Source organism: Sapajus apella, unplaced genomic scaffold (genome assembly GCF_009761245.1).
Source record: "Sapajus apella isolate SASKATOON/1434 unplaced genomic scaffold, GSC_monkey_1.0 scaffold121, whole genome shotgun sequence".
Classification (NCBI taxonomy): Eukaryota; Metazoa; Chordata; class Mammalia; order Primates; family Cebidae; genus Sapajus; species Sapajus apella.
This window is the reverse complement of record NW_022437061.1, coordinates 3,763,593-3,789,508: the sequence shown is the minus strand read 5'-3', so window position 1 is coordinate 3,789,508 and position 25,916 is coordinate 3,763,593. Positions and strand designations below refer to the sequence as shown.

Genomic DNA, 25,916 nt, shown 5'->3' with positions numbered 1-25,916 from the left:
AGACTGTGCAGATGGCAACATGGATGCTTAAGTTGTGTTTAATTATTAAATAGCACTTTACTGACCTTAAGGAACAACCAGTAGTGCTCTTGAGTTTCGAAACTTTCCTTAAAAGTATTATGGATTCCCGTGAAAGCCTAATGCATTCCCTGAGTGCTTATTTTTATCACTTGGAAGTGGCTTACATCAGGACAGCTGGTTTAACGATTCTCATGGTGTTACCTTCCTGAAAGACTGCTGTCAGGCTGACTTGGGTTGTGGCTGTATTAAATCATGTCAGTGTTCAGCTTTTAAGCTAATCCGGGCTGCATCTGATCCTTCATCTACAGGTCAGGTGTCAGCCTGGCCAGCGACTCTATGTCCACTACACATAGCTCAGAGAGGCTGTTCTCAGTTCTGCCTCTGCCCAGCCTTCTGTGAACCCAAATGGAAGCTTATGCTGGTTGAAAATTCTTTTACTTTTGTTTTAAAACAGTCTCCCTTCATGCATGGTAAAAACTATTATGCTTCTCCAGTAATTCAAGAAATGCAAGTTCAAACAAGAAGATGCTATTTTGCCACTACTAAAGAAGAAAAAATTTCTGAAAACCTTGAACACCAATATTGGGCTGGATATGCTGAAATGGTTGCTCAGACACTGCTTTTGGAGCAATGTGTTGATATTCAAAGGCTCTTGAGTTCATGAAAACTTTTTGTCCCTAGACCTAATAATCCCACTCTAGGAGTCTATTTGAATAAATTATTCACTGATTTTGTCTGGGTGTGCGGTGCCTCACGCCTGTAATCCCAGCACTTTGGGAGGCCAAGGTAGGTGGATCACTGAAGGCCAGGAGTTAGAGACCAGCCTGGCCAACATGGTGAAACCCCGTATCTTTTAAAAATACAAAAGGTAGCCGGGTGTGGTGGTATGAACTTGTAATCCCAACTACTCCAGTGGCTGAGGCATGATAGTCACTTGAACCCAGGAGGCAGAAGTTGCAGTGAGCCAAGATTGCACCACTGCACTCCAGCCTGGGCGACAAGAGCAAGACTCTGTCTCAAAAAAAAAACATATATTATTCATTGATTTGGACAAATATATTCAAGAACATTTACTTCAGCATGAAAACACCACAAATGTCCTATAGTAAAAGAACGATTAGGCTGGGTGCAGTGGCTCACACCTGTAATCCCAGCACTTTGGGAGGCTGAGGGGGGTGGATCACCTGAGGTCAGGAGTTTGAGACCAGCCTGGTCAACATGGTGAACCACCCACCTTCTGCACCCCCCCATCTCTACAAAAAATACAAAAATTATCCAGGTGTGGTGGCCAGCACCTGTATTCCTAGCTACTTAGGAGGCTGAAGCAGGAGAATTGCATGAACCTGGGAGGCAGAGGTTGCAGTAAGCCGAGATTGTGCCACTGCTCTCCAGCCAGGACAACAGAGTAAGACTCCATCTCAAAAGAAAAAAAAGAATGTTTAAATAAACTGATTTGGTATATTTTATAAAATAAACTAATACAGTGGATTAGTATACAGACGTTAAAACAACAGTTTCAAAAACTATTTAATAACATGATGTGGATTACAGGGGAATTAAATTTTCTTCCTTTTACTTTCTTCATTGTCCAAATTTTCTGTAACAAATACGATAGACTTGGTAGGGAGTGGATGGAGTAACATTTACCTGATTTAAAGTAACAATAGGCCTGGCTCAGTGGCTCACACCTGTAATCCCAGCACTTTGGGAGGCTGAGGCAGGTAGATCACCTGAGATCAGGAGTTTGAGATTAGCCTGACCAACGTGGTGAAGTCCTATCTCTACTAAAAATACAAAATTAGCCAAGTGTGATGGTGCGCACCTATAATCCCAGTTACTTGAGAGGCTGAGGCAGGAGAATCACTTGAACCTGGGAGGCGGAGGTTGCTGTGAGCCCAGATCATGCTATTGCACTTCAGCCTGGGCAATGGAGTGAGACTCTGTCTCAAAAAAATTAATTAATTAAAAAAAAAAATCAATAGCCTCATTTGTGAACAGAAATTGGAGGCAACACATGACTTTTTCTGCACATTTGTAGTAATATTATCTCCTTTAAACATCTCTTTTAATATGAATATAGAAATTTCTATAGATTGATAATTTATCATGATTTCTAGATATTTTCCCCTTAGATAAATGTGATATTTTATTGCTTACAAGTCTATTTTGTTCCTTGTTACCTCAAGGAGTTTTCAGAATTCACCAATAAAATGGAAGGTAGGAATTCTTGTTCTACCATTATATCCTCAATACCTAGAACTGTGGCTGGCACAATTGCTAAGTTAATATTTATGGAACGAATGAAAGAGTTTCATCAATTTTAAGGTTGTGAAAATCCTATGCTATGCTTGCTATGAAAAAGGATTTTATAAAAAAAAATTCATTAGAACCAAAATTGCTAAAGACAGATCTAACAGACTTAGAACTAATACTTATGTGCCTTTGGCATATTAATTATGCATAAAAACGAACCTGCTAATTCCAAACTAGTCTTAACCATTTATGAAAAGAGGCCAGAATATCTCCTTGGAGAATAATATTTGCACCTAAGAAAGTTACTGTCTCTTCTTGATTCTGCGGTACTGAAATTCAGATCACCTTTCTCTCACGTGTTATTTAGAATATGTAGCATTTTGCCACATTGAAGACTTTACCAGGAAGAACGAGGTGAACAGCAGAAGAGGAATGCCTGGCACAGCATTGTGCTATACGCTACGGCATCATCTGTTTCTTCATTAATTGTTTATTGTGTCCCTTCTGTGCCGGAAACCATATTGTGTGCTGGGGATCCATGAAAAAGATACAGTCCTTAGTATCAGACCCAATCTGATACTAAAGACCAAAAAACACATTTTCTTTATAAAACTTGTGAAGTTTCATGAAAGTAATGAGAACACACAGCCCAGAGGGGCCTTCTGAGAGATGGCACTTCTGAATTGAGCCCTGAAGCCCAAGTAGAGGTGAACCAGGTGCTGCCGGCCCTGCAGAGACTTCTGGATGAAGGGCAGTGAGTGACTCAGGCCAAGGCACTGCCTGAGAACTTGTGTGGTGGGTGCGAGGAAACAGTAGATGGTTGCGTGTTGCTGGTGCATAAAGTGCCTACCAGGAAATGATGGATAGTAACAGGTGACACGGTTGCATCAGATCACAACAGGTCAAGGACTGAGGACTTTATCCTGTGAGCAGTAGTAGAGTGTCTATTCCATTAGGCACTTTTGACAGGCTTCTCTGAAGGCTAAGGTGGATGAAGCAATTGAAAGGAAAAAGGCTGGAGAGAGGGAGACCATTTAGGAGCGAACATACAGTATTGTCACAGTCCACGCCATGATCAAGTGAGCCTTGGGGTAGAAATGGGGAAGAGGAGAGGTGAAATCAGCAGGACTTAGGGATCAACTAGGGGAGAAAATCATGAGTCCATTTTGGTCATGTTGTCTTGGAGCAGCCTGTGAGATGTTCAGATGGGGAGATTTTAGCACGGATCTATGCCACTGGAAGGATCCAAATAATTTCAGGCGTCAGCTGTTTGCTAGGCTGAATTACTGGGTCTTGCACATAATTTTTTACTCCCTGTTACATGCGTGTTGGTTTTGTGTCCTTAGCTAAATTTCTTCTTACAAACAGGGCCTATGCCAGTTTGCAGGGCATAATCCGGGCACATAGAAAGCTCTTAATAGGTACATATTGGCTGATTAACTGAAAAGTATGTTTTTCAGTCCAAATTATTAGTTTAGGTGTTGACACTGTGAATTTACTGTATAACTTGATAATGTTCCAGCATTTTGTTTTAGTGGTAGTGCCATAGTATTGTACATGGAAAAACCCATCATGCCTGTCTTGGTTAAAATCAATAAGCAACAGTTATACTGTGACTCCACAATGCCAGTCTTAATATCCAGAGTCACACTGTAAAACTGATTTAAGACCTTATGCTGATTTTTCATTTAGTGTAACTAGGAAGACTCAGCTGATTACAAGGTTTGTCTGGTGGCTGTCACCATCACAGCAGAACCCTCGGTGAGGAGGATCAGTTGTTCCCAAGCCATGGCTTTCTGTTCAGACTGGCAAAGGGCACTTTTGAGCCGGACACTAGCTCCTTGTATCTGGTGGAATGAATGACTTCCTGTGCCAGACAGTCCGCGGTCCTGAGGCTGAGGTTTTTATTTGTTGGTTTCTCAGGCCTGCCTTTGCCGAGCAAGCTCCTGGGAGTACACACTTGAATGCTCTGAAGATAATGAGAAGGGGCAGAAATTAGAAATTTAAGTCAAAACAGAGCCCTCTCTGGACCATCTTGTGGCAGGAGGTTGAGGTGCTTTCTTTGGACACATTAACATAACTGGGGCTGCGCGGCCACCTGGAAACTCTGGAGTTGAATTTTCCCTTTCTCGGTTCCTCATCTTTGGGCTCCTGACTAGGAGCTGACTGTGATCTCGTGCAGCTGCCTGGTTTCCTTTCCTCCACTTGACAGGGGTGACACTCCAGGAAACCCTGAGAGTTCAGAGTCCCGAGAGTTCAGAAGTTATGGCTTCTCCATAGTATCGCTGTCACTCTGGGCTAGAGTTGCCAAATAAAATACAGGACACCCAATTAAATTTGAATTTCAGATAAACAACAAATAATATTTTAGCATAAGTCTGTCTCATGTGATATTTCAGTTCAGTCCGATGTATCAATTGTTAACATCCTGTCATATTCACTTTATCTCTCCGATGCACTTTTTCTTGAATTATTTGAATGTAAGTTGTAGATAACACATACTTTGTTCCTAAATCCTGCAGCAAGCATCTCCTATGAATAAAAGCATTTTTGACATAGCCCATTCAATATTTGGGACATAATTATATCATAAAATTATTTGTTGTTTATCTGAAATTCAAATTTAACTGGGTATCTCGGGTTTCATTTGCTAAATCTGGCAACTCTACCCTCAGGGTGTCATGGGGTGGCAGCTGCTGGATGGTGGAGCACGGGCTTTGCAAACCTGCAGACCTGGACTTGGTCAGATTTGATTTTACTTACTGGCTTTGTGACTTGAGACAGCCAGTGCCACCATTTCTTTGTCTGCAAAATGGGGTTTTTTATTTTGTAGTATCAATGTGAAACTCAGAGGTAATACACATTATAAAGCCCCTAGTACAGCACCTGATTTTAGCAGACTCACAGTAAATTGCAGCTGGTGTAGTAGTAATGGTAACTGAATGATAACTGTCCTTCTCTGAGCTGAAAGTGAGAGAACAAAAATAAAGACACAACTGTTTCAGAAATGTTGACAGCTGTATTTACAACTTCCCTCTGTTCTCTCATTCCCTCTCTCCCTACTTAGTGCACTTGCACGCGAGCGCGCGCGCACGCGTGCGCACACACACACACACACACTCTCTCTCCAACACGTGATCTACTCTGGGATTGACAGAGGTTTCTTGACAAACATCCAGCTTGTAAGGTGGAAGAAAAGAGACACATGAAAGGAGCAGGAAAAGCCACCATTCTTGAGGGCAAGATTTGAACGGAGTACAAGGGGCTGTGATAATTTGTCTGGGTGCCGTTGACTCAGCTAAGAAGTGGCCAGAGAAGGGGCAGGGGAGTGGAGGCAGACAGAGGAGAAGCCCCGCCTGTAACACAGCTGGATTGGTTGTGACTCTGGTATGCTGTTGTCAAGGACTGTTTTTATTGTTCTTGTTAGTTTTTCATTTGCTTTGTTTCATTAAGAAGTCAAATATACTAAATGTTTATTTCTGTCCTGAAAGTCGGAGGAACAAGATCAGGTCAGACTGTTTACACATGTCAGAACAGCCAGGTTTACCCTTCCTTCTGGAAACCGCCTCTTTCTGGAAACTCTTCCACTTGTCGTTGGATTTACGGTTGCTTAAGAGCTGGATGCAAGCCCAGCAAGATAAACCCGGGAGGTTAGCCATCTGTTCATTTAAGTTTGCTGATTATCTCAGGGTTCCTAATTCTAATGTGATTTTCTTCACGTGAACAAATAAATGAGATCTCAAGTCCTTTCTCAACTGCAAATTGCACACATTACGATGCCTGTCAGGAAAAATTAGGCAGGAATACAGAGTGCTCACTCAAGTGTCCTGACAGTAATAGGAAGTGAAGTGTGGTAGAGCCGAGAGTGGGGGCGGCTGCTCCTGGGCCTCTGCCACAGAGCTGACCACAGCTGAGGCAGCGTCAGGCTCGCCTTTGTTTTGCAAGAATGGAGGAAAGCCAAGATGAAGTGGGTTCTGTTTGCATCCACTCCTTCTCCCCGCCTTAGGGTCTATCCATAACATCTTACAGAATCTGAGTTTCTTAGATTCACTTAAAAAAAAAAAAAGATAAGGGAAAAAAAATTTTTTTTCCTGCTTATGTAATTTATTGCTGTTGTAAAAATCCAAACAAAAGCAACAGTGAATGTAAGACTTCTCCTAATCCAGACCTGAATTATAACTGGTACAAATTCTTAACACTGAAAACTCACATTTTGGTTTATTTATTTGCAGTCTGTGCTTTTATTTTAATTTGTACTTCAGTCGTTTTGACTGTAAAAATACAAGGCTTTTCTCCATTAACAGATGGAGGACTATTGGGAATACCAGGTGTTAGGTTTCTGCCTGTTAACCTCAGGCATTGTATTTATCAGGCCTCTGCTGCCATGGTGAGTAACAAATGACTCCCCAGTCTCATTGCTTATAACAGTAATATGTGGGTGTGCAGGCTGGCTGCAGTTTGAGCTCAGCTGGCTCAGTGGAACAAGGCTAGACTCCAGGCTTCTGGTCACCTTTAGGACTAGTCTGCACGTCTCCATTTTAGAACCTAGGCTGAAGGATCAGCAGCTACCTGTGGCTTGCTATTCTCTTGGCCGAGGGTGGCAACTTCAAGATGGCAGATGGAAACTTGTCATGCATCTTAAGGCCTTCACTCCAAATTGATGCCCTGCCATTCCACCCACATCCTCTTGGCCAAATCTAGTCACGTGGCCTAGCCGGAAGTCAGTGAGGCAGGGAGAATAGTCACCTCTAGGGGAACTGTGGTGTATTAATTTGCTAGGGCTTCCCAAATAAATACAACAGACTGGGTGGCTTAGGCAACAGAAATATGTCTCATAGTTATGGATGTCGGAAGTCTGAGATTGAGGTGTTGGCAGAGTTGGTTTCTTCTGAGGCCTGTCTCTTTGGCTTGTAGAGGGCTGTCTGCCCTGTGTGTTTTCACGTGGCCTTCCTTCTGTGCTTGTCTGTGTCTCAGTTTCCTCCTCCAGTAAGGACACCAGTCCTAGTAGATCATGACCTCATTTAACCTCATCAGCTCTGTAAAGACCCTGACTCCAAATACAGGCACATTGTGAAGTCTTGGGGATTAGGACTTCAGCATAGGAATTTAGAGCCTGGGGACATTATTCATTCTATAACACAGAACAGGGGAGGGAAGTGAAGGAGGGATTGTGCACAGAGTGCGGTCTCCATTGGCAGCTAACCTCAGTGAGGCTCAGCCTCCTGGTTTTTGAAACAGGGATAGGCAATTACATTTTAGGGTTTTTGGGGGTCTGATAAGAAAATACATTTAAAGCTCCTGGTGGTGGAGGCAGTAGGGATGGATGTGGTTCTACTTGAAGGGGAAGGGCCAAAACTGGCCTTCCTGGGCCCTTCCCCTTGTTCTTCTCTCATCTGGGCAAACCGGGAGTGTATGGTGCTTTTCAGCAGAGCTTAACTTCTACAGAAGATTCTACCATCCATGGAAGCTTCAAAAATAACAAAACCAGCAGGCCCTTTAGGCACTCAATCTGTGGTCTAGGTTTTGGTCGCACTATGCTTCGTGCTTCCGCCCATGAATTGTCTTTAGTACCTTTCCTTTACAAATATTTATTTATTTATTTATTTTGAGACAGTCTTGCTCTCTCACCCAGGCTGGAGTGCAGTGGCATGATCTTGGTTCACTGCAACCTCCACCTCCTGGGTTCAAGCAAGTCTGCTGCCTCAGCCTCCCGAGTAGCCAGGATTACAGGCATGGACCACCACACCCAGCTGATTTCTTTTAATAGACACAGGAATTCACCATGTTGGCTAAGCTGGTCTCGAACTCCTGACCTCAAGTGATCCACCCACCTCTGCCTCCCAAAGTGCTGGGATTACAGGCATGAGCTACCAGGCCTGGCCCCTTTACAAATATTTATCAAAGGCCTTCTATGACTTAGAACTGTGGGCTCTATTGGTGTAAGATATGGCCCTATTCTCAGGAGACTGCAATTGAATGCCTGTGAAATGATTAAAATAATGATCTCAGAGGTCGGGTCCCTTCCTCTGCCTCTTGGGTTCAAAACCAACTACTGCCTTACATTTTTGAAAATCTCCTTTTGGTTTTCTTCCTTAGAATATTGTGTTAAGGAATGGTACCGAGGCCTTTGACTCCTGGGAGAAGCCCCCTCTGCCTGTGTATACTCAGTTCTATTTCTTCAACGTCACCAATCCAGAGGAGATCCTCAGAGGAGAGACCCCTCGGGTGGAAGAAGTGGGGCCGTATACCTACAGGTGAGTCTTGACCGCCTCCTGTCATGCAAGAAATGCAGAGTGACCCCAATGTGGCTTGAGTCCTTGGCTCTTCCCAAGAGCAGGGCTCCAGGGCTGTGTGGAGAGCACAGGTTCTAGTTTCATTGTCTGAAATGCTGCTGATGTTTTTTATGTGTGTGTGTGACACCTCAGCAGAGAATGGCTTTGTGGACTGGGCCAAGTCTCCGCATGTTGTGTTTTAAGTGCAGTGGCTTCCTCCTGAGTTGGCAGACTGTGGTTGTGAAACCATAAAGAGTTACTCCTCACCCTGACCCTTTTAAGGTTGCCCCTTGATATTCTTTTTTAATTTTATTTCTTTTAAGAGACAAGTTCTGGCTTTGTTGCCCAGGCTAGAGTGCAGTAGAGCAATCATAGCTCACTGCCACCTCCAACTCCTGGGCTCAAGCGATCCTCCTGCCTCAGCTCCCGAGTAGCTAGGATTACAAGTGTTTACCACCATACTTGGATAATTTTTTTTGTAGAGATGAGGTCTTGATATGTTGCCCTGGCTGGTCTCGAACTCCTGGGCTGAAGTGATCCTCCCGACTCAGCCTCTCAAAGTGTTGTGATTATAGGCATGAGCACCACCACACCCGGCTACCCGTTGATATTCTTAAGTGACTTTTATGGCCTCCCTCCATTTCCATTCCTCACATAACTACTTTTAAATCAGTTCCAGAATTCACTGTTGTCTGGGACAGATCTTTCTATTTCTTACCCCCTCCTTTTTCCCACCCATCCTGGGTATAAGCTATAAGCAATTGGCCGTGGCTGTTAGAGTCTTTGCTGGTGACCACCAATTCCAAACACTGGGGAATTGCTTTAATCATTTTTAGATGATTAGTGGAGGGAGATGCTTGAATCAGAGCATTTTCTGTTACAATCTTCCCCTTTCCCCATTACAATACCTCCTCCCTCCCCCGCACAATAATCATTTCAATAAAGTCTCTCCTTGCCATGCTAGAAACAAATTAATAGAGGAAGCAGACAATAAGATCTTTCTTCTTCAGAACTGCTGAATGATAAAAATGCCTTGCAATTCTTTGTAATCGATTGCTCAATAAATCATTGCTGACTGTTTCATGTGTCATGAATCAGTACTATTCTCAGTGGTGGGAATTCAGAGATAAAAATTGTAGTTTCTGCGTTGGGTGCTCATGCTCTGACTCGAGTCAGATGACCCATTTTGAGTCCTGCCTCTGCAATTTACTAGTTCTCTGTGCTTTTGTTTTCTTATCTATAAAATGGGGATAAAAATAGGACCTCCTCCACATGGTTGTTATGAAGATTGAGTCAATGCATCAGTATTTATAAAGTGCTTAGACTAGTGCCTAGCACATAATTAGTGATAATTAAGTGTTCGCTCTTACTATTAGTTGGATTAAGCTATTTTTGTATTACTTTAAAGCCCAGTGGCTCCCGCCTGTAATCCCAGCACTTTGGGAGGCTGAGCAGATCATGAGGTCAGGAGATCGAGACCATCCTGGCTAACACAGTGAAACCCCGTCTCTACTAAAAATACAAAAAATTAGCTGGGCGTGGTGGCACGTACCTGTAGTCCCAGACACTCGGGAGACTGAATCATTTGAACCTGGGAGGCAGAGGTTGTAGTGAGCTGAGATCTCACCACAGCACTCCAGCCTGGGAGACAGAGCGAGACTCTGTCTCAAAAAAAAAAAAAAGACAGAAAAAATACCTGAGATTGGGTAATTTAGAAAGAAAAGAGGTTTAATTGGCTTTCAGTTCTGTAGGCTGTACACACATGGCAGACTGGCTCTGCTCTGCTTCTGGGGAAGCCTAGGGAGCCTTCAGAAGGCAAAGCAGGAGCAGGCACATTATATGGCGAAAGCAGGAGCGGGAGCAAGGGGTGAGGAGGTGCCACACTTTACAACAACCAGATCTTGTGAGAACTCACCCACTATTGTGAGGATAGCACCAAATCATGAGGGATCCTCCTCTATGACCCAAACACCTCCCACCTGGCCCCACCTCCAACACTGACGATTACAGTTCATCGTGAGATTTGGAGGGGACATCCAAACTATATCATTCCACCCCTGGCCTCCAAATTACATGTCCTTCTCACATGTCAAAATATAATCATCCCTTCTCAATAGTCCCCCAAAGTCTTGACTCATTCCAGCATTAACTCAAAGTTCTAAGTCCCAAATCTCATCTAGAGATGAATTCCTTCCACCTATAAGCCTATAGAATCAAAACAAGTTATTTCCTTCCAAGATACAATGGGGGTGTCAGCATTGGGCAAACATTCCCATATGAAAAGGGAGAAATTGGCCATAAGAAAGGGGCTACAGGCCTCAAGGAAGTCTGAAACCCAACAGGGCAGTTATTAAATAATAGAACTCCAAAATAATCTCCTTTCACTCTGTGTCTCACATCCAGAGCATGCTGGTGCAAAAAGTGGGCTCCCAAGGCCTTAGGAAGCTCCGCCCCTGTAGTTTTTTTATGCTGAGATTGCAAGCTGTTGGTGGCTCTACCATTCTTGGGTCTGGAGGATGGTGGCCTTCTTCCCACAACTCCACTAGGCAGTGCCTCAGTGTGAAGCCTTCAGCTCCACATTTCCCCTCCTCACTGCCCTAGTAGAGGTTCTCTTGACGGCTCTGCCCTTGCAGCAGGCTTCTGCCTGGACACCAGGTTTTTCTCATACATCCTCTGAAGTCTAGGCAGAGGTTGCGAAGCCTCCTTCACTCTTGCACTCTGTGTTCCTGGAGGCTTAACACCAGATGGAAGCTGCCAAAGCTTATGGCTTGCACCTTCCAGAGGAGTTGCCCAAGCTGTGCCTGAGCCCCTTTGAGCCACAGCTGGAGCTGGAGCAGCTGGGATGTGGGAAACAGCACAGGGCAGTGGTGCCCCTGGCCTGGTCCCTGAAACCACTTAGTCCTCCTAGATCTCAGGGCCTGTGATGGGAGGGGCTGCCTCAGAGATCTCTGGAATGCTTTCAAGGCCTTTTCCCGATTGTCTTGACTATCAGCACTTGGCTCCTTTTTAGTTATGCAACTCTTTCTAGAAATGGTTGCTCTACAGTCTACTTGAATTTATCTCCCCATAAAAATCTTTTGTTTGTTTTGTGTTTGAGACAGGGTCTCACTCTGTTGCCAGGCTAGAGTGCAGTGGCATGATCACAGCTCACTGCAGCCTTGACTTCCTGGGCTCAAGGGATTTTCCTGCCTCAGCCTCCCAAGTAGCTAGGACTACTCAGGCAAGTGCCACCACGCCTGGCTAATTTTTAACTTTTTTCGTAGAGACAGAGTTTCCCTATATTGCCCAGGCTGTGGAAATACTTTTCCTTTCTCTGTCACATGGTCAGGTTGCAAATTTCCAAACCTTTATATTCTGCTTCCCCTTTAAATATAAGGTCCAACTTTAAGTCATTTATTTACTCCCACATCAGAGTGTAGGCTGTTAGAAGCAGCCAGGCTACATCTTGAGTGCTTTGCTGCCTAGACATTTTTTCTGCCAGATATATCCTAAATTGTCACTCTCAAGTTCAAACTTCCACAGATCCCTGGGGTGTGAACACAGTGCAGCCCAGATCTTTGTTAAGGCATGACACATGTGCCCTTTGCTCCCTTCCCAGTAAGTTCCTCATTTCTATCTAAGACATTTTCAGACTGAACGTCACTGCCCATGTCATTGTCAGCAATTTGTTCACAATCATTTAATCAGTCTGTAAGGCATTCCAAACTTTCCCTCATCTTATTTTCTTCTGAGCCCTCCAAACTCTTCTATTCTCTGCCTATTACCTGGTTCCACAGCTGCTTCCACATTTTCAGCTATCTTTATAGCAGTGCTTGACCCTCAGTACCAGTTTTCTAAATTAGGCTGTTATTACATTGCTATAAAGAAATCCCTGGCTGGGCACGGTGGCTCATGCCTATAATTCCAGCATTTTGGGAGGCTGAGGGGGATGGAACTCTTGGAACACTTAAGGTCTTGAGTTCGAGACCAGCCTGGCTAACATGGCAAAACCCCACCTCTACTAAAAATACTAAGATTAACCTGGCATGGTGGTGCCTGCCTATAATCCCAGCTGGTCAGGAGGCTAAAGACAGGAGAATTTCTTAAACCTACGAGGCAGAAGTTGCAGTGAACTGATATCACACCATTGCACTCCAGCCTGGGTGACAGAGTGAGGCCCTGTCAAGAAAGAAAGAAAGGGGAGGGGAGGGGAGGTGGGGGAAGGAGGGGGCAGGGCAGGGCAGGGCAGGCCCCACCTCCAACACTGGGGATCATTTTTCAACATGAGATTTGGAGGGGACATCAAAACTATATCATTGGTCTTCGTGGATTAATTGTTTTAGTCTGTACAAATCAATATATAGAATTATAAAGATGAACCCTGTTGCCATCTGAAGAAATGTAAGAAAATACTTGGGTCCTCATTTTAAAACGCGATTTTGTATGTGTTTTATGCCTAAGGAAACAATGTAGAAGGTTGTATTTCAAGCTCTCCTGCTGAGGACAATTAGAAGTTCAACCAGGATCAGGATCTAAGGGTCCTATTTGTTGTTGTTGTTGTTATTGTTTTTAAATGACATTCCTTAAGATGTGATAGAGACTCTGCCTCCTGCGGGAATGAACCTCACCTGAGAATTCAAGACCCTAACAAACAAATTTCTTTCTGGGTTGCTTGGCTGCTTTATTGTGGTCATTATCCTCATTTCCTGAGAGAAAGGCATGAATTCTGATCATAACCTGCAGAAAACTTGATACTCTTCCACCAGAATGTCTGTTGGGTCATTGTGTCTGTTGCTTTAGGTGTGTTCTTTTAGATATGGTCATGGGAATGAATTCTAGAAGTGAAACAGTATCTGACTGTTACCCTTCATGTTCCCTTCATAACTAACTTATTATTGAGGAAAGTCTAGGAACATTTTACAAGGGTTCTGACCTGGGAACCATGGATCCCTTAGGGGGTTACTGGATAAATTTCAGGGTGGTCTATGACTTAGGTGGGAAAAAGTTATATTTTCTTTTCTTTAGCCTCTCACTGACATTTAGCATTTCCTTCGAGAGTAGATGTATACAACAAACTACAGTAGTGTTAGCAATACCTGTATTATTACAATAATTATCAGAACTGCTGCTATATCTGATTTAAAGTATCAGTAAAACACACATGGCCAGGCATGGTGGCTCACACCTGTAATCCCAGCACTTTGAGAGGCAGAGGCAGGTGGATCATGAGGTCAGGAGATCAAGACTATCCTGGCCAACACAGTGAAACTCTGTCTTTACTAAAATTCAAAAAATTAGCCAGGCATGGTGGCATGCCCCTGTAGCCCCAGCTACTTGGGAGGCTGAGGCGGGGAATCACTTGAATCCGGGAGGCAGAGGTGGCAGTGAGCTGATATTGTCCACTGCACTTCAGACTGGTGACAGCAAGACTCAGTCTCAAAAAAAAAAAAAAAAATACAAAAAATTAGTCAGACATGGTGGCACACACTTGTAGTCCTAGCTATTTAGAAGGCTGGAAGGACTGCTTGAGATTGGGAGATTGAGGCTGCAGTGAGCTCTGATCACACCACTGCGCTCCAGCCTGGGTGATAGTGACACCCTGTTTCAAAAAAGGAAAAAATAAAACACACATATTGCCGTATAACAGATTTTAAAAATGATAACAGTGTTTCAATACAATTGGTTTCTCTGTAATCCTGGGTATTTTGTTTTCTATATTTAAAACTGTTGATCTGGCCTTTTACCGTGGCTCACGCCTATAATCCCAGCACTTTGGGAGGCCAAGGCAGGCTGATCACTTGAGATCAGGAGTTCGAGACCAGCCAGGCCAATATGGTGAAACCTCATTTCTACAAAAAATACAAAAATTAACCAGGTGTGGTGGTACACACCTGTAATCCCAGCTACACAGGAGACTGAGGCAGGAGAATCACTTGAACCCAGGAGGCGGAGTGAGCCAAGTTCACACCACTGCACTCTAGCCTGGGCAACAGAGTGAGACTCTATCTCAAAAAATAAAATAAATAAAATAAAATAAAATAAATAAAATAAAATAAAATAAAATAAAATAAAATTCTGTTGATCTGAGAAGGAGTCTAGAGGTTTTGCCATAGGGGTAAAACTGCCAAAGGGGCCTGTGACACACAGAAGGTTAAGAAACCCTGAGCGGATTCAGGAGGTTGAAAGGTGAGAGGGTCACTCAGTCTCGTCTTTGCCTCCGTGAGCTTTGCTGCCTCTGGTTTTAATCCCAGTTCTCATCTCTTCTACTCTACTGCCAGTTATTTTCAAAGAATACATCTGATAGTTTCTTCTTTCCTGCTTGGCATCCTAGTGACTCTCCCTGTGTGATGTTCAGGGCCTCAGAGATCTGGCTCCTTCTGTATGGCTAACCTCTTTATTTTTTGGCATTTTCAACCTAGAATTTTATACTCTAGCCAGAGCTTTCCAGTAGGAATTTAACATGAGCCACATAGTAATTTAACACTTTCTAATACTAACATTTTAAAAAGTAAAATGGAACAAGCAAAATTAATTTTAATAATGTATTTAGCCCAATGATTTCCAAAATAGTAGCATTCCAGCATGTTACCAATATTTAGAATTATTAATGAGATAGTTTACAATCTTTTTTTATACAGTCTTTGAAATCCTGTGTGCATTTTACACTTGTAGCACATGTGACTAGTGGCTACCGTATTAGACAGCATCATTCCAACCATACTCCCATGAATTCTTTTTTGTTTTTTGAGACGGCCTCATTCTGTCTCCCAGGTTGGAGTTTAGTGGTGCCATCTTGGCTCACTGCAACCTCTGCCTCCCAGGTTCAAGTGATTCTCCTGCCTCAGCCTCCCTAGTAGCTGGGATTACAGGTGTGTGCCACCATGCCCAGATAATTTTTTGTATTTTTAGTATAGACAAGGTTTCACCATGTTGACCAGGCTGGTCTCAAACTCCTGACCTCAAATGATCCACCCGCCCCAGCCTCCCAAAGTGCTGGGATTACAGACATGAGCTACCACGCTCAGCCACTCCCATGATTTATAAGCTCCCCAAACACACTACCTTGCCAGTATTCATGTTGTTGCTTCAGTCAGGAATGAATTTGTCACTGCTACCTCTCTTGACCTTCACATCTTACTTGGTGCAAATGCTACCTCCTTCTGAGACTTGCCTGACTTGGGATACTCTCTCCCTGTTACATCTTATTTAAAATGTCAAGTAGACTGGGCACAGTGGCTGATGCCTGTAATCCCAGCACTTTAGGGAAATGAGGTGGCAGATCACCTGAGCTCAGGAGTTCAAGACCAGCCTGGGCAACATGGCAAAACCCTGTTTTTAACAAAAATTCAAAAAATTAGCCAGACCTGGTGGCAGGTGCCTGTTGCCCCAGCTACTTGTGAGGCTGAGGTGGGAGGATCACTTGAGCCCAGGAGGTTGCAATGAGCCGAGATTACACCACTGCACTCCAGCTTGGGTGAGAGAGTGAGACCCCCATCTAAAAAAAAAAAAAAAAAAGTAAGTATCAGTATACCACTTTATACCAGTTATAAAGTGGTATGTTGACATGGTTTGGCTGTGTCCCCATCAGCCAAATCTCATCTTGAATTGTAGTTCCCATAATCCCCACATGTCCTGGGAGGGACCCAGTGGGGTAATTTAATCATGGGGATAATTACCCTCATGCTGTTCTCTTGATAGTGAGTGAGTTCTCATGAGATCTGATGGTTTTATAAGGGGCTTTTTAAAAACCCCTTATGGCTGGGCACTGTGGCTCAAGCCTATAATCCCAGCACTCTGGGAGGTCAAGGCGGGCGGGTCACTTGAGGTCAGGCGCTCAAGACCAGCCTAGCCAACATGGTGAAACTCCGTCTCTACTAAAAATACCAAAAAAACTAGCTGGGTATGATGGCACACACCTGTAATGCCAGCTACTCAGGAGGCTGAGGCAGGAGAATCACTTGAACCCCTGAGGAGGAGGTTGCAGTGAGCCGAGATTGCACCACTGAATGCCAGCCTGGGAGACAGAGCAAGACTCTGTCTAAAAAAAAAAAAAAGCCTTCTGCTGGACACTTCTCCTTGCTGCTGCCATGTGAAAAAGGATGTGTTTTTGTCCCCTTCTGCCATGATTGTAAGGTTCCTGAGGCCTCCCCAGCCATGCTGAACTGTGAATCAATTAAACCTCTTTCCTTTATAAATGACCCAGTCTCAAGTATGTCCTTGGTTCTCATAATGGATGCACGTATTTATTAGTCGGTTCTCAGCAGCATGAGAACCGACTAATAAATATGTGTATCCATTATGACAGTGATTAAGTGCATTTTAATAATTGGCTTAGATATCTTTCTTCCCAATGTACTGGAAGCTCTATAGGGTGCAGTGACCAAGACCTTTTATCTCTGTTTACTGTTTAATGAATATTTGTGGAATATGTGAATAAAACATCTTCAACCATGGTTTAAATTCATAGGACACATGTGGAAAAACTGTTTAACACTATAGGACAAAATTATTAAAAAATATTTAAAAGTAATGACAAAAACCGCAGTTACTTTTACACCCACCTAATAGCTCAGCCGGAACCATAGGACTTCATTCAGGAAACCCAAGTATAGGTTCAAGAAAGGGGAATTAGGCCCTGAAAATGAATGGCTTTGTTAGGAATATGCACATGTGCAATGCAGGCTGCTAAGAGCTCCTAACAGGGCTGAGTGGGTCATGAGATCTGGGATTTGTAGAAAAACATGGCTTTTTAGGGAACTGTCCAAACCCCTATGGGGTCTGCTAGTCTCTACGTTTGTTTTTTGCAGTCATTCACTGGGTCTGATTTCTGTCACCTGTGGCTTTATGATGCTATTGTTTAGGCTGGATAAGACAGAACATTCCAGTAGCTCCTGCTCCAGTGTTTTCTCCCAACTGAGTCAGCTGACTCCATCAGTTGTATGCCAGGGGGCCTGGGGCAAAGGAAGGGGAGGGTATGGAGCCCTCTCACCAGTTAGTATGGACTGGTGTGGTGGCAGGAAACCTCTGAAATGGGGAAGGTCCAAGCAAGGCTGTGGAGGGCCTAACTCATCTGACACAGGATTTACAGTGGCACATTTCCCAAACCTTTCACTTATTGGGGAGTTCAGAATAGTAATGTTTTTGGAGAAAGATGATGGCCATTCCAAATGTTGATAACAACCAGTCAGTCTGATTGAAGGAATGGAGTGTATGATTTACATTTTTGTAAAGCTGTGAATTGAGCAGCCCTTAATGGGCCGGTGAATTCAAGGCTTCCTGGCCTTACAATCCTTTTGCTTAGGGACATATTTGTATAAAATTTTTATCAAAGTCATGGTATTCCATGGCTTCTGCAGCTTTTTTGAGGTTTATTTTTTGTCTTGTCAGATATCTTTTTCTATTTTGCCTACCATTTAACATTTCAAGAATTAAAATAGAAAACAATTTGTCTAAGGGTACTTCCAATTAATTTTCATATCTCTAAGAAGTATCTGCTAAATTTACAATATCCCAGAAAATATCTTATTTTTGGGTTTCTTAGTTTTGCTGTTTGGATTATTCATTTCTTTTTTTAGGCTTGTATTATTTAAAAAGATATGGGGGCTATATCTTAAGTTCTTTTATTATTCATTGGCATCAAGTAATACTGTATTTTCAAATATAATCAATATATACAATATTATATACAGCATTATCTTTGAGTGTAAACTATATATTATAAAAATTACACATATGTATGTGTCTTGTATATTAATGACTAAAGATATACTTGAAAATGCAGTAAAGTTACAAGTTTTGAACATATTGGCTTTACTATCTCAAAAATAACCAATGCTAACTAACATTTTAGTGGCTTTCTTCTTGACCATTTTTCCGTGGATGAGTTTTAGATGGTTATCATACTATGTACATATGATATGCATGTATGTAAACAAAATATACTGCTTTTTATTCACCTGTTATAGCATAGGCTTTTTCAATGTTATATTTTGGTCTTTATACAAATGAATTTTAATGATGATAATATTTATTAGAGTGAATGTATTACTACACTTAACTGTTCCTTTCCTGAACATGGAGATCGGTTTTCATTTTCTCCTCTGATTACCACATGCGTTGAATGTTCTCCTCATGTTTTTTAATTCTTGTCCTTTGCCTATTTGCTTGTCTGGGTTCTGGAGTGTTCATGCCACTCTGAACTATTTATGTTTCATTTGGGGCAACTGTTTTTTCCATTGTTTGCCTTGTTAATTTTAAAAATGTATATGTAGTCAAGTGTACTCTTTTTAAATTTTTCTATCATTTCTGAGCTTTAAAAGTCCTACTCCTGGGCAGGGCACGGTGGCTCACACCTGTAATCCCAGCACTTTGGGAAGTAAGGTGGGCAGATCTCAAGATCAGGAGTTCAAGACCAGCCTGGCCAACATGGTGAAACCCCATCTCTACTAAAAATACAAAAATTAGCCCGGCATGGTGGCGGGCACCTGTAATCCCAGCTACTTGGAAGGCTGAGGCAGGAGAATCGCTTGAACCCGGGAGGCGGAGGTTGCAGTGAGCCAAGACCAAGCCATTGCACTGCAGCCTGAGTAACAGAGTAAGAGTCTGTCTCAAAAAAAAAAAAAAGCATGGTTTGATATTCAAGTCTATTTTCTTATAGTTCTGTTTTTCCACATTCAATTTCTTTAGGATCTAAGTATCTTCCCTGAAACTTAGCAAAGGCAGGAATTTTGTTTAAACTGTCTAATTCTGTCCTGTCAACTCTTTAGTTCCTTAACTGTCTCAGAGCCAAGTTGTATAAATATTTTCTTAACATAAAGAGACAATAAAAAATTTAAGAACACCATGATCATTGTTTCCATTATTATAGGAGAATGCTTTATCCTTTTTTCTAAACTTGACTCACTTTTCTCTAATAGTGTTTTAAATTGGTAGCTAAAACTGTCTTTGTTTTGCCAAAATAGAAACAGATTTTGAAAAAAAAAAAAAACTGCTCAGAAGTAAGAAAAATAGAAAAAGATCTCTCACACCATCTTATCATGCACAAAAGGTTGTGACCAGGTATGTGTGAGTTTTAAATGCACATGGTACATTCAGTAAATTGCCTTCACAAGCCTACGTGTCACTGCCTGGGGACAGGGAGACCAGGGAGATGTTTCCATCTTAAGGAGTGACACTTCCTTGCACACTGTCAACAAGTGGGTGAGTCTTCTCCCAACTCTGTTCTCGCTACTTCTCAGTATCCTGCTTTATATCTAGAGGTTGTCTCCTTCAGTCAGCTGAGCAGGAAGTGTACTCAAAGTCACTTTGATGTGTTCTTCACCCCAGTCTTGCCTGAATCTGTGATGGTCTTTTAAAGCGTGTCCTCCTGCTCCAGGACCACAGCTTTCTCACCCCCCACGTGGGAAGTGCTTTCATGCTGTGCTGCTCGCCCTCACCCTCCCTCTGCCTCTGTTGGAACGCCCCTCTTTCCAGAATCAAGCAAAAGCGTCTCCTGCAGGAGTCCCCTTCCAGTTGCCATCCCTTCCTCCTCTGTATGCCCACATCACATTTATTGGCCTCTGAGTCTCCCATGCTGTACTGTGGATTCTTGGAGAACAAGAACCAAGACTTAACGTCATATTATCTCAGGAGCTTAGCACAAGCCATTGCACATGTAGCTAATGCCTCCTAAGCAGCTGGTGTGTGCCAGGTAGTGTTCTAACTGGACTTATGTGAGTTTCATTCTTACAACAACCCTACAAGGTGAGTACATTATTACTTCCATTTTACAGATGAGGAAACTGAGGCACAGAAGCAGTGAGTAATGTAAACCCTGCCAGCCAGATCTCAATCTCATTTGTATCCAGTGCTCAATCCCTTCTTAATAATAATTCTCAACAGAGGATTAGGTGAATAAAGGAACCAATATAACTGAAAGATAACGACTCTATGATAGTATTATATGCATCCAATCTATCAAGCACCTCTGAGGAATTAGATGTACAGATGTTAATTTTCCACCTAAATAAAATTATTCCTTTTGATTTCCATTCCTTATCTCACTCTATTGTTTCTAAAACTGTTTCTGAAACCAACCATGCATTTTCCTGCCTGATTAAACAGTTCATGGAGCATAACTGAACCTTTCTTTCTTCCTTTTTTTTTTTTGAGACAGTCTCACTCTGTTGCCAGGCACCAGGCTGGAGGGCAGTGGCATGATCTCGGCTCACTGCAACCTCTGCCTCCTGGGTTCAAGCGATTCCCCTGCCTCAACCTCCCAAGTAGCTCAGACTACAGGCACACGCCACCATGCCCAGCTAATTTTTGTGTTTTATTAGAGACAGGGTTTCACCATGTTGACCAGGATAGTCTGGATCTCTTAACTTTGTGATCCACCTGCCTCGGCCTCCCAAAGTGCTGGGATTACATGCGTGAGCCACCACGCCCAGCCACTGAACTTTTCTTAATGACAAAGACCATCATAGTAATTCACAAATGTTATACTATAGTCTAAGATTCATTAGCATCTACTAAATACCAGGGACCATGCTGGGCACTTTTAAGTATGGTTCCTTGATTAACTGCCTAGGCTGAAAATTTGCTTTGTTTTTTATTGTTGTTTGTTTTTTCAAACTGTTGTTTGTATTTCTGAAAGTTCCTTTGGTCTTCTTTGGTCTTGCAGAACAGTAACTGATCAATATGCCCCTCTCTGCAGGCGCCAGCCTTGGCTTACACAAAAGTTTGGCTTTGAAATTTCCTCTCTTCTTCCATATTCTAATAAATTACTGTGAATTAGCCTCTGTGTAAAATCAAGGAATACCCTGGATGAGAGGTGAGGTCACCAGGATTCTAAACCTGGCCCTGACACTTCAAATTGGTCCTGAATCTACATATTCTTAACTATAAAAAGACTGAGTTATGATTTCTAAGTGAAGCGTCTTTGGTTATAAGCAAAAGAAACTACCGCTGGCTAATTTAAGTAAAAGGGGAATCTATTTGAAGGCCATAAGGTAGGTTAACAGAATCAAGGAAAGCACCTTGGAAGACAAAGGCAGGATGCAGGGCAGCTGCTTTAAAGATCCAAGTCACGCGAGTGTATCGACTGTCACGTCATGTGTCTGCCACTGGGAGGAATCCTGTCTTTTACTGAGTTTTCTTGTTTCTATATTTAATTTTTTTTTGGGGGGGGGCGGTTACAGACAAGTCCTTGCTCTGTTTCCCAGGCTGGAGTGCAGTGGCACCATCATAGCTCACGGTAACATCAGACTCCTGGGCTCAAGCCATCCTCCCACCTTAGCCTTCCAAATAGCTGACACAACAGGTGCACATCACCACGCCTGGCTCTTTGACTGTGTTTTCTGTCTTGAGGCACTATGCTCAGGATTCCAAAGCCAGAGGAAAGGAACTGGTTGAGCTCAAGACCCATAGCACCCTTTACTGATGGTCTTGCACAGCTGTACAGTACAAGAGAGGAAAGGAAGTCAGGGCTACTACCAGAAGAAAGGGGAATGGTTGTCTAGCAATCGAAAAGTCCACTGCAAACACCAAACTTCAAGCTGTTTAAGTGTTTTAACACTGAAGTGTCTTATCAGATTTTAAAGTATATTCTTTGTAAACTGGAAGGGTGTGTAATTTATCATTTAGATTTGGCTTTGGTTGGAGGCATTTGTTAGAGGCTAAGCTAGTTTATCCTACTAGCGTTTCTCAGGTACTTGTTAGGAGAGGGTGTCTCATACAGAGGGAGGAGCACCCTGTGCTAATGAGAAGACTTGGGATCAAGTTCTGACTCTTCTGCCTATCTGTGCTCTGTGTCCCTATCTGTGAAGTGGGACAGTACTACATGCTCCATCTGTACTACGGACTTGTAAGGATTAAATAAAATAAAATGAAATAATGTGGGTTAAACTCTTTGAAGAGCTATGCAAGTGTTAGGTATTCTTAGGATTAGTGGGCATAGGTTGGTGCTTAGTGGTATAGAAGTGTGACATGATGAAATATATATTTAGTCTTCCTTTATGTCCTGGCCTACAGCTCCTAAAATGCTTGGAATCTCCTAAGTGATAAGTGTCTTTTTGTATGCTAGTGAGTTGACTGATGACTGGCAGCCTCTATAGGTTCTGGATAGGAGCTGGTCCTGAAAGACAAGAACAGAATTAGAGGGTTGGGACTTTCAGCCCTACCCCCCAACCTCCCAGGAGGGGAGAAGGGCTGAAAGTTGGGTTGATCACAAATGGCCGGTGATTTAATCAGTCATGCCTATGTAATGTAGCTTTCATTAAGAAAAAAAAAAAAAAAAAGACTAAATTTGGCAAGTTTCCAGAGCGCTGAACACAGGGAGGTTCCTGGAGACTAGGGAGCCTGTGGAGGGTGTGGAGGTTCTGAGCTCCTTCCCCCATAACTTGCCCAATGTACCTCTTCATCTATATACTTTGTAATATCCTTTGCAATAAAATGTGTTTTCCTTAGTACTCTAAGCTGCTCTAGCAAATTAATTGAGCCCAAGCAGGGAATGGGGTGGGGCAGTGGGGTGTGGGAACCCCAATGTATAGCCATTAGCACAGGTTAAACAGCCTGGGGCTTTTGATTGGCATAGGAAGTGGAAGGCAGTCTCAACCTGTGGAATCTGATGCTGTCTCCAAGTAGAAAGTATCAGAATTGAATTGAGTTGGAGGACACTGCAGAATTATTATTGCTGGAGAGAAAACGCCACACACTTCTTGGTGACCAGAAGTCACAGTAAATTGTTACAGTATGAGAGTAGAGAAAAACATGGTTTTTCCACTGGAAAATATACAAAGACTCATCTACTTTTATGCATCTATATGAATGCCTTTGTTTATTTTCTCATCTATTTTTATTTTAAAATCTAGAAGGGATTTAAGAGGTATAAAGAGATATTAATATACAGACAGTCCTTGACTTATGGTGGTTCAACTTAAATGATTTTTTGACTTCATGATGGTGTGAAAATGATACGTATTTGGTATGCTCCTCCAATGACAATAGAGTTACATCCAGATAATATCCCATTGAATCAAAAACAAACTTTCAACCTACCATCTTTTCAACTAATGATGGGTTTATTGGGACATAACTCCATCATCACTGAGGAGCATTTTTATGTACAAGTTTCAGCCTTCAGCTTGCTTACAGTCTACCTGAGGCTACCTAATAATTCTTTCACAATCTAAATGATGTCACTTAGAAGTTTATAATTGAATGCTAAAGACATGTACAGACATCCACAGGTGGGTGAGAAAAATCCCCCTGTGCTGCCTCGGTTGGGAAAAATGCCTCAGGGGAGGTGTGTGTAGCCCAGCTGGCCAGTGCCTTCCTAACCTGTGCTCTTAAATTAGCTCTGTCCAATAGGAATACTATGTGAACCACATATGCAATTTCAGATTTTCTAGTAGCCACATTTTTTAAAAAGTAGAAGGAAACAGGTAAAATTAATGTTAATATGTTTTAATTTTGCCCATTATATCTAAAATAGCATCATTTCAATATGTAATCAATATTAAAAAATGTTAAAAGATATTTGCCATTCTTTTTGTTTTCTTGGCAGTTTTTGAAATTCTGTATGTATTTGACATTTACAACAAATCTCAATTCCAGTTAGCCACAGTTCAAGTGCTTACTAGTCACATGGTGACATGGTGGCTACCATGTCAGACATAATAACCCTAGCTGGTTTAGGAAGAAGCACAGGTAAGCAAAGGGAAGGAAAAAACAGACAGTGGAATTTATTGAACATCTACTGTGTACCAGGCAGGGCTGGGGCCAGTGTGAAGCATTTGATGAACAAAAGATCAGATCTTGTTTTTATTTACAATTTTGTTCATCATAAACTTTTGGCATAAATCTTGGTTTTAAGAAATAGCGCATTAAAAAATCTTGATTACTACTTGTTTCAGCACATCTTAATCACTCACACTGACTATAGGCCCAGCCCTGGCACCAGGCACTTCCTAAGAACTTTCTAATGCCTCATTTGGTGGCACTAACGTGAACCTAACTATGCTGTATATCAGAAACAGAGACCAGGCATGGTGGCTGATGCCTGTAATCCTAGCATTTGGGGAGGCCAAAGCAGGAGGATCACTTGAGTCCAGGAATTCAAGACCAGCCTGGGCAACATAGTGAGACCTCATCTCTACAAAAAAATAAAATAGTTAGCTGGGTGTGGTGGCATGCTCCTGTAGTTCTATGTGGGAGGCTGAGTTGGGAGGATTGTTTGAGCCCAGGAGGTTGAGGCTGCAGTGAGCTGTAATCATGCCACCGCACTCCACCCTGGGCAGCAGAGCGAGACCCTGTCTCAAAAAAAGAAACTGGAGTGAACTCCTGTAATTTACTAAGCGTTGGCCATCATTTGTGAAAATGAGATTTCAATGTAATTCAATTTAGAAACAAAAAGATTGGTAAACAAATTGAAATTCAAACCAAATCTATGAGCTGAACATTTTGAAAATACTTTAGGACCAAACCATAACCCAGGAGAGAGTTCATTGGCTTTGATTCCCTGTTCAAGGTGCCCCTCGACTGTTGTACCTCCCTAATCATGGAGGAAAAGAATGAAAACCAAGTTTTTTTGAGAAGACTCTATCCTAGGCCTCGTTCCCTTCTCACATTATAGCTTCAATCTCCAGCTTTTTAAAGCTTAGTAGCTGCAGTCTCTATATAATGTTATATTGGGAATGTTACACTGAAAATACAACATTGATGCTGAAAGAAAGGAAAAGTCTTGCTTATTAAAGTGGTGCCTGTTTTTAAATAAAACCCTTTTCTTTCTTTTAGGGAACTCAGAAACAAAGCAAATATTCAGTTTGGAGATAATGGAACAACAATATCTGCTGTTAGCAACAAGGCCTATGTTTTTGAACGAGACCAATCTGTTGGAGACCCTAAAGTTGACTTAATTAGAACGTTAAATATTCCTGTATTGGTAAGTTGGCATTTTAATATCATTAATTTGGATCTTGGAAGAAAGGAAAAAGCTAAGTTAATGCTCTTTATGATTTTACATTTAGGAGCCTTAAGTTATGTTGAAATATACACACACAAAAAGAAAAATAAATTTTTTTCTTCTTTAAAGTACATCTTAGCCTTTATTCTAACATCTATCAAATAAGATCTTTTCAAATGATGACAGAATTCAGATTTTAGGATTTGTTTTCACAGTTTCTTCCTGTGTGTTCAGGATTAGCAATTGTGCAAATAAATATGCCCCTAGGATTTTTTGGTAGCTAATAATTAAAAAAATTTTTTTTGAATGTTTTCAGAAATTTGAGCAATGAAACTTGTATACCATTTCTTACTTCAGATTTTTATGTTGGATTTTATATTCTCAAAATACATAAATTGACACCAGAAATCAATAGACTGGGCTGTTGGTTACAGCCTACTGTGATTTCA

The 25,916-nt window shown here is 42.2% G+C and overlaps 1 protein-coding gene across 1 annotated transcript in view; it reads left to right on the top strand.

Moving 5' to 3' along the window:
- SCARB2 (scavenger receptor class B member 2) overlaps positions 1 to 25,916 on the top strand; it is a 53,567-nt gene that overhangs the window by 9,846 nt on the left and 17,805 nt on the right. The window contains exons 2-3 of the mRNA XM_032261095.1: positions 8,371 to 8,528; positions 25,299 to 25,446. Coding sequence (XP_032116986.1) covers positions 8,371 to 8,528; positions 25,299 to 25,446 — 306 coding nt within the window. The remainder of the gene's footprint in view (positions 1 to 8,370; positions 8,529 to 25,298; positions 25,447 to 25,916) is intronic.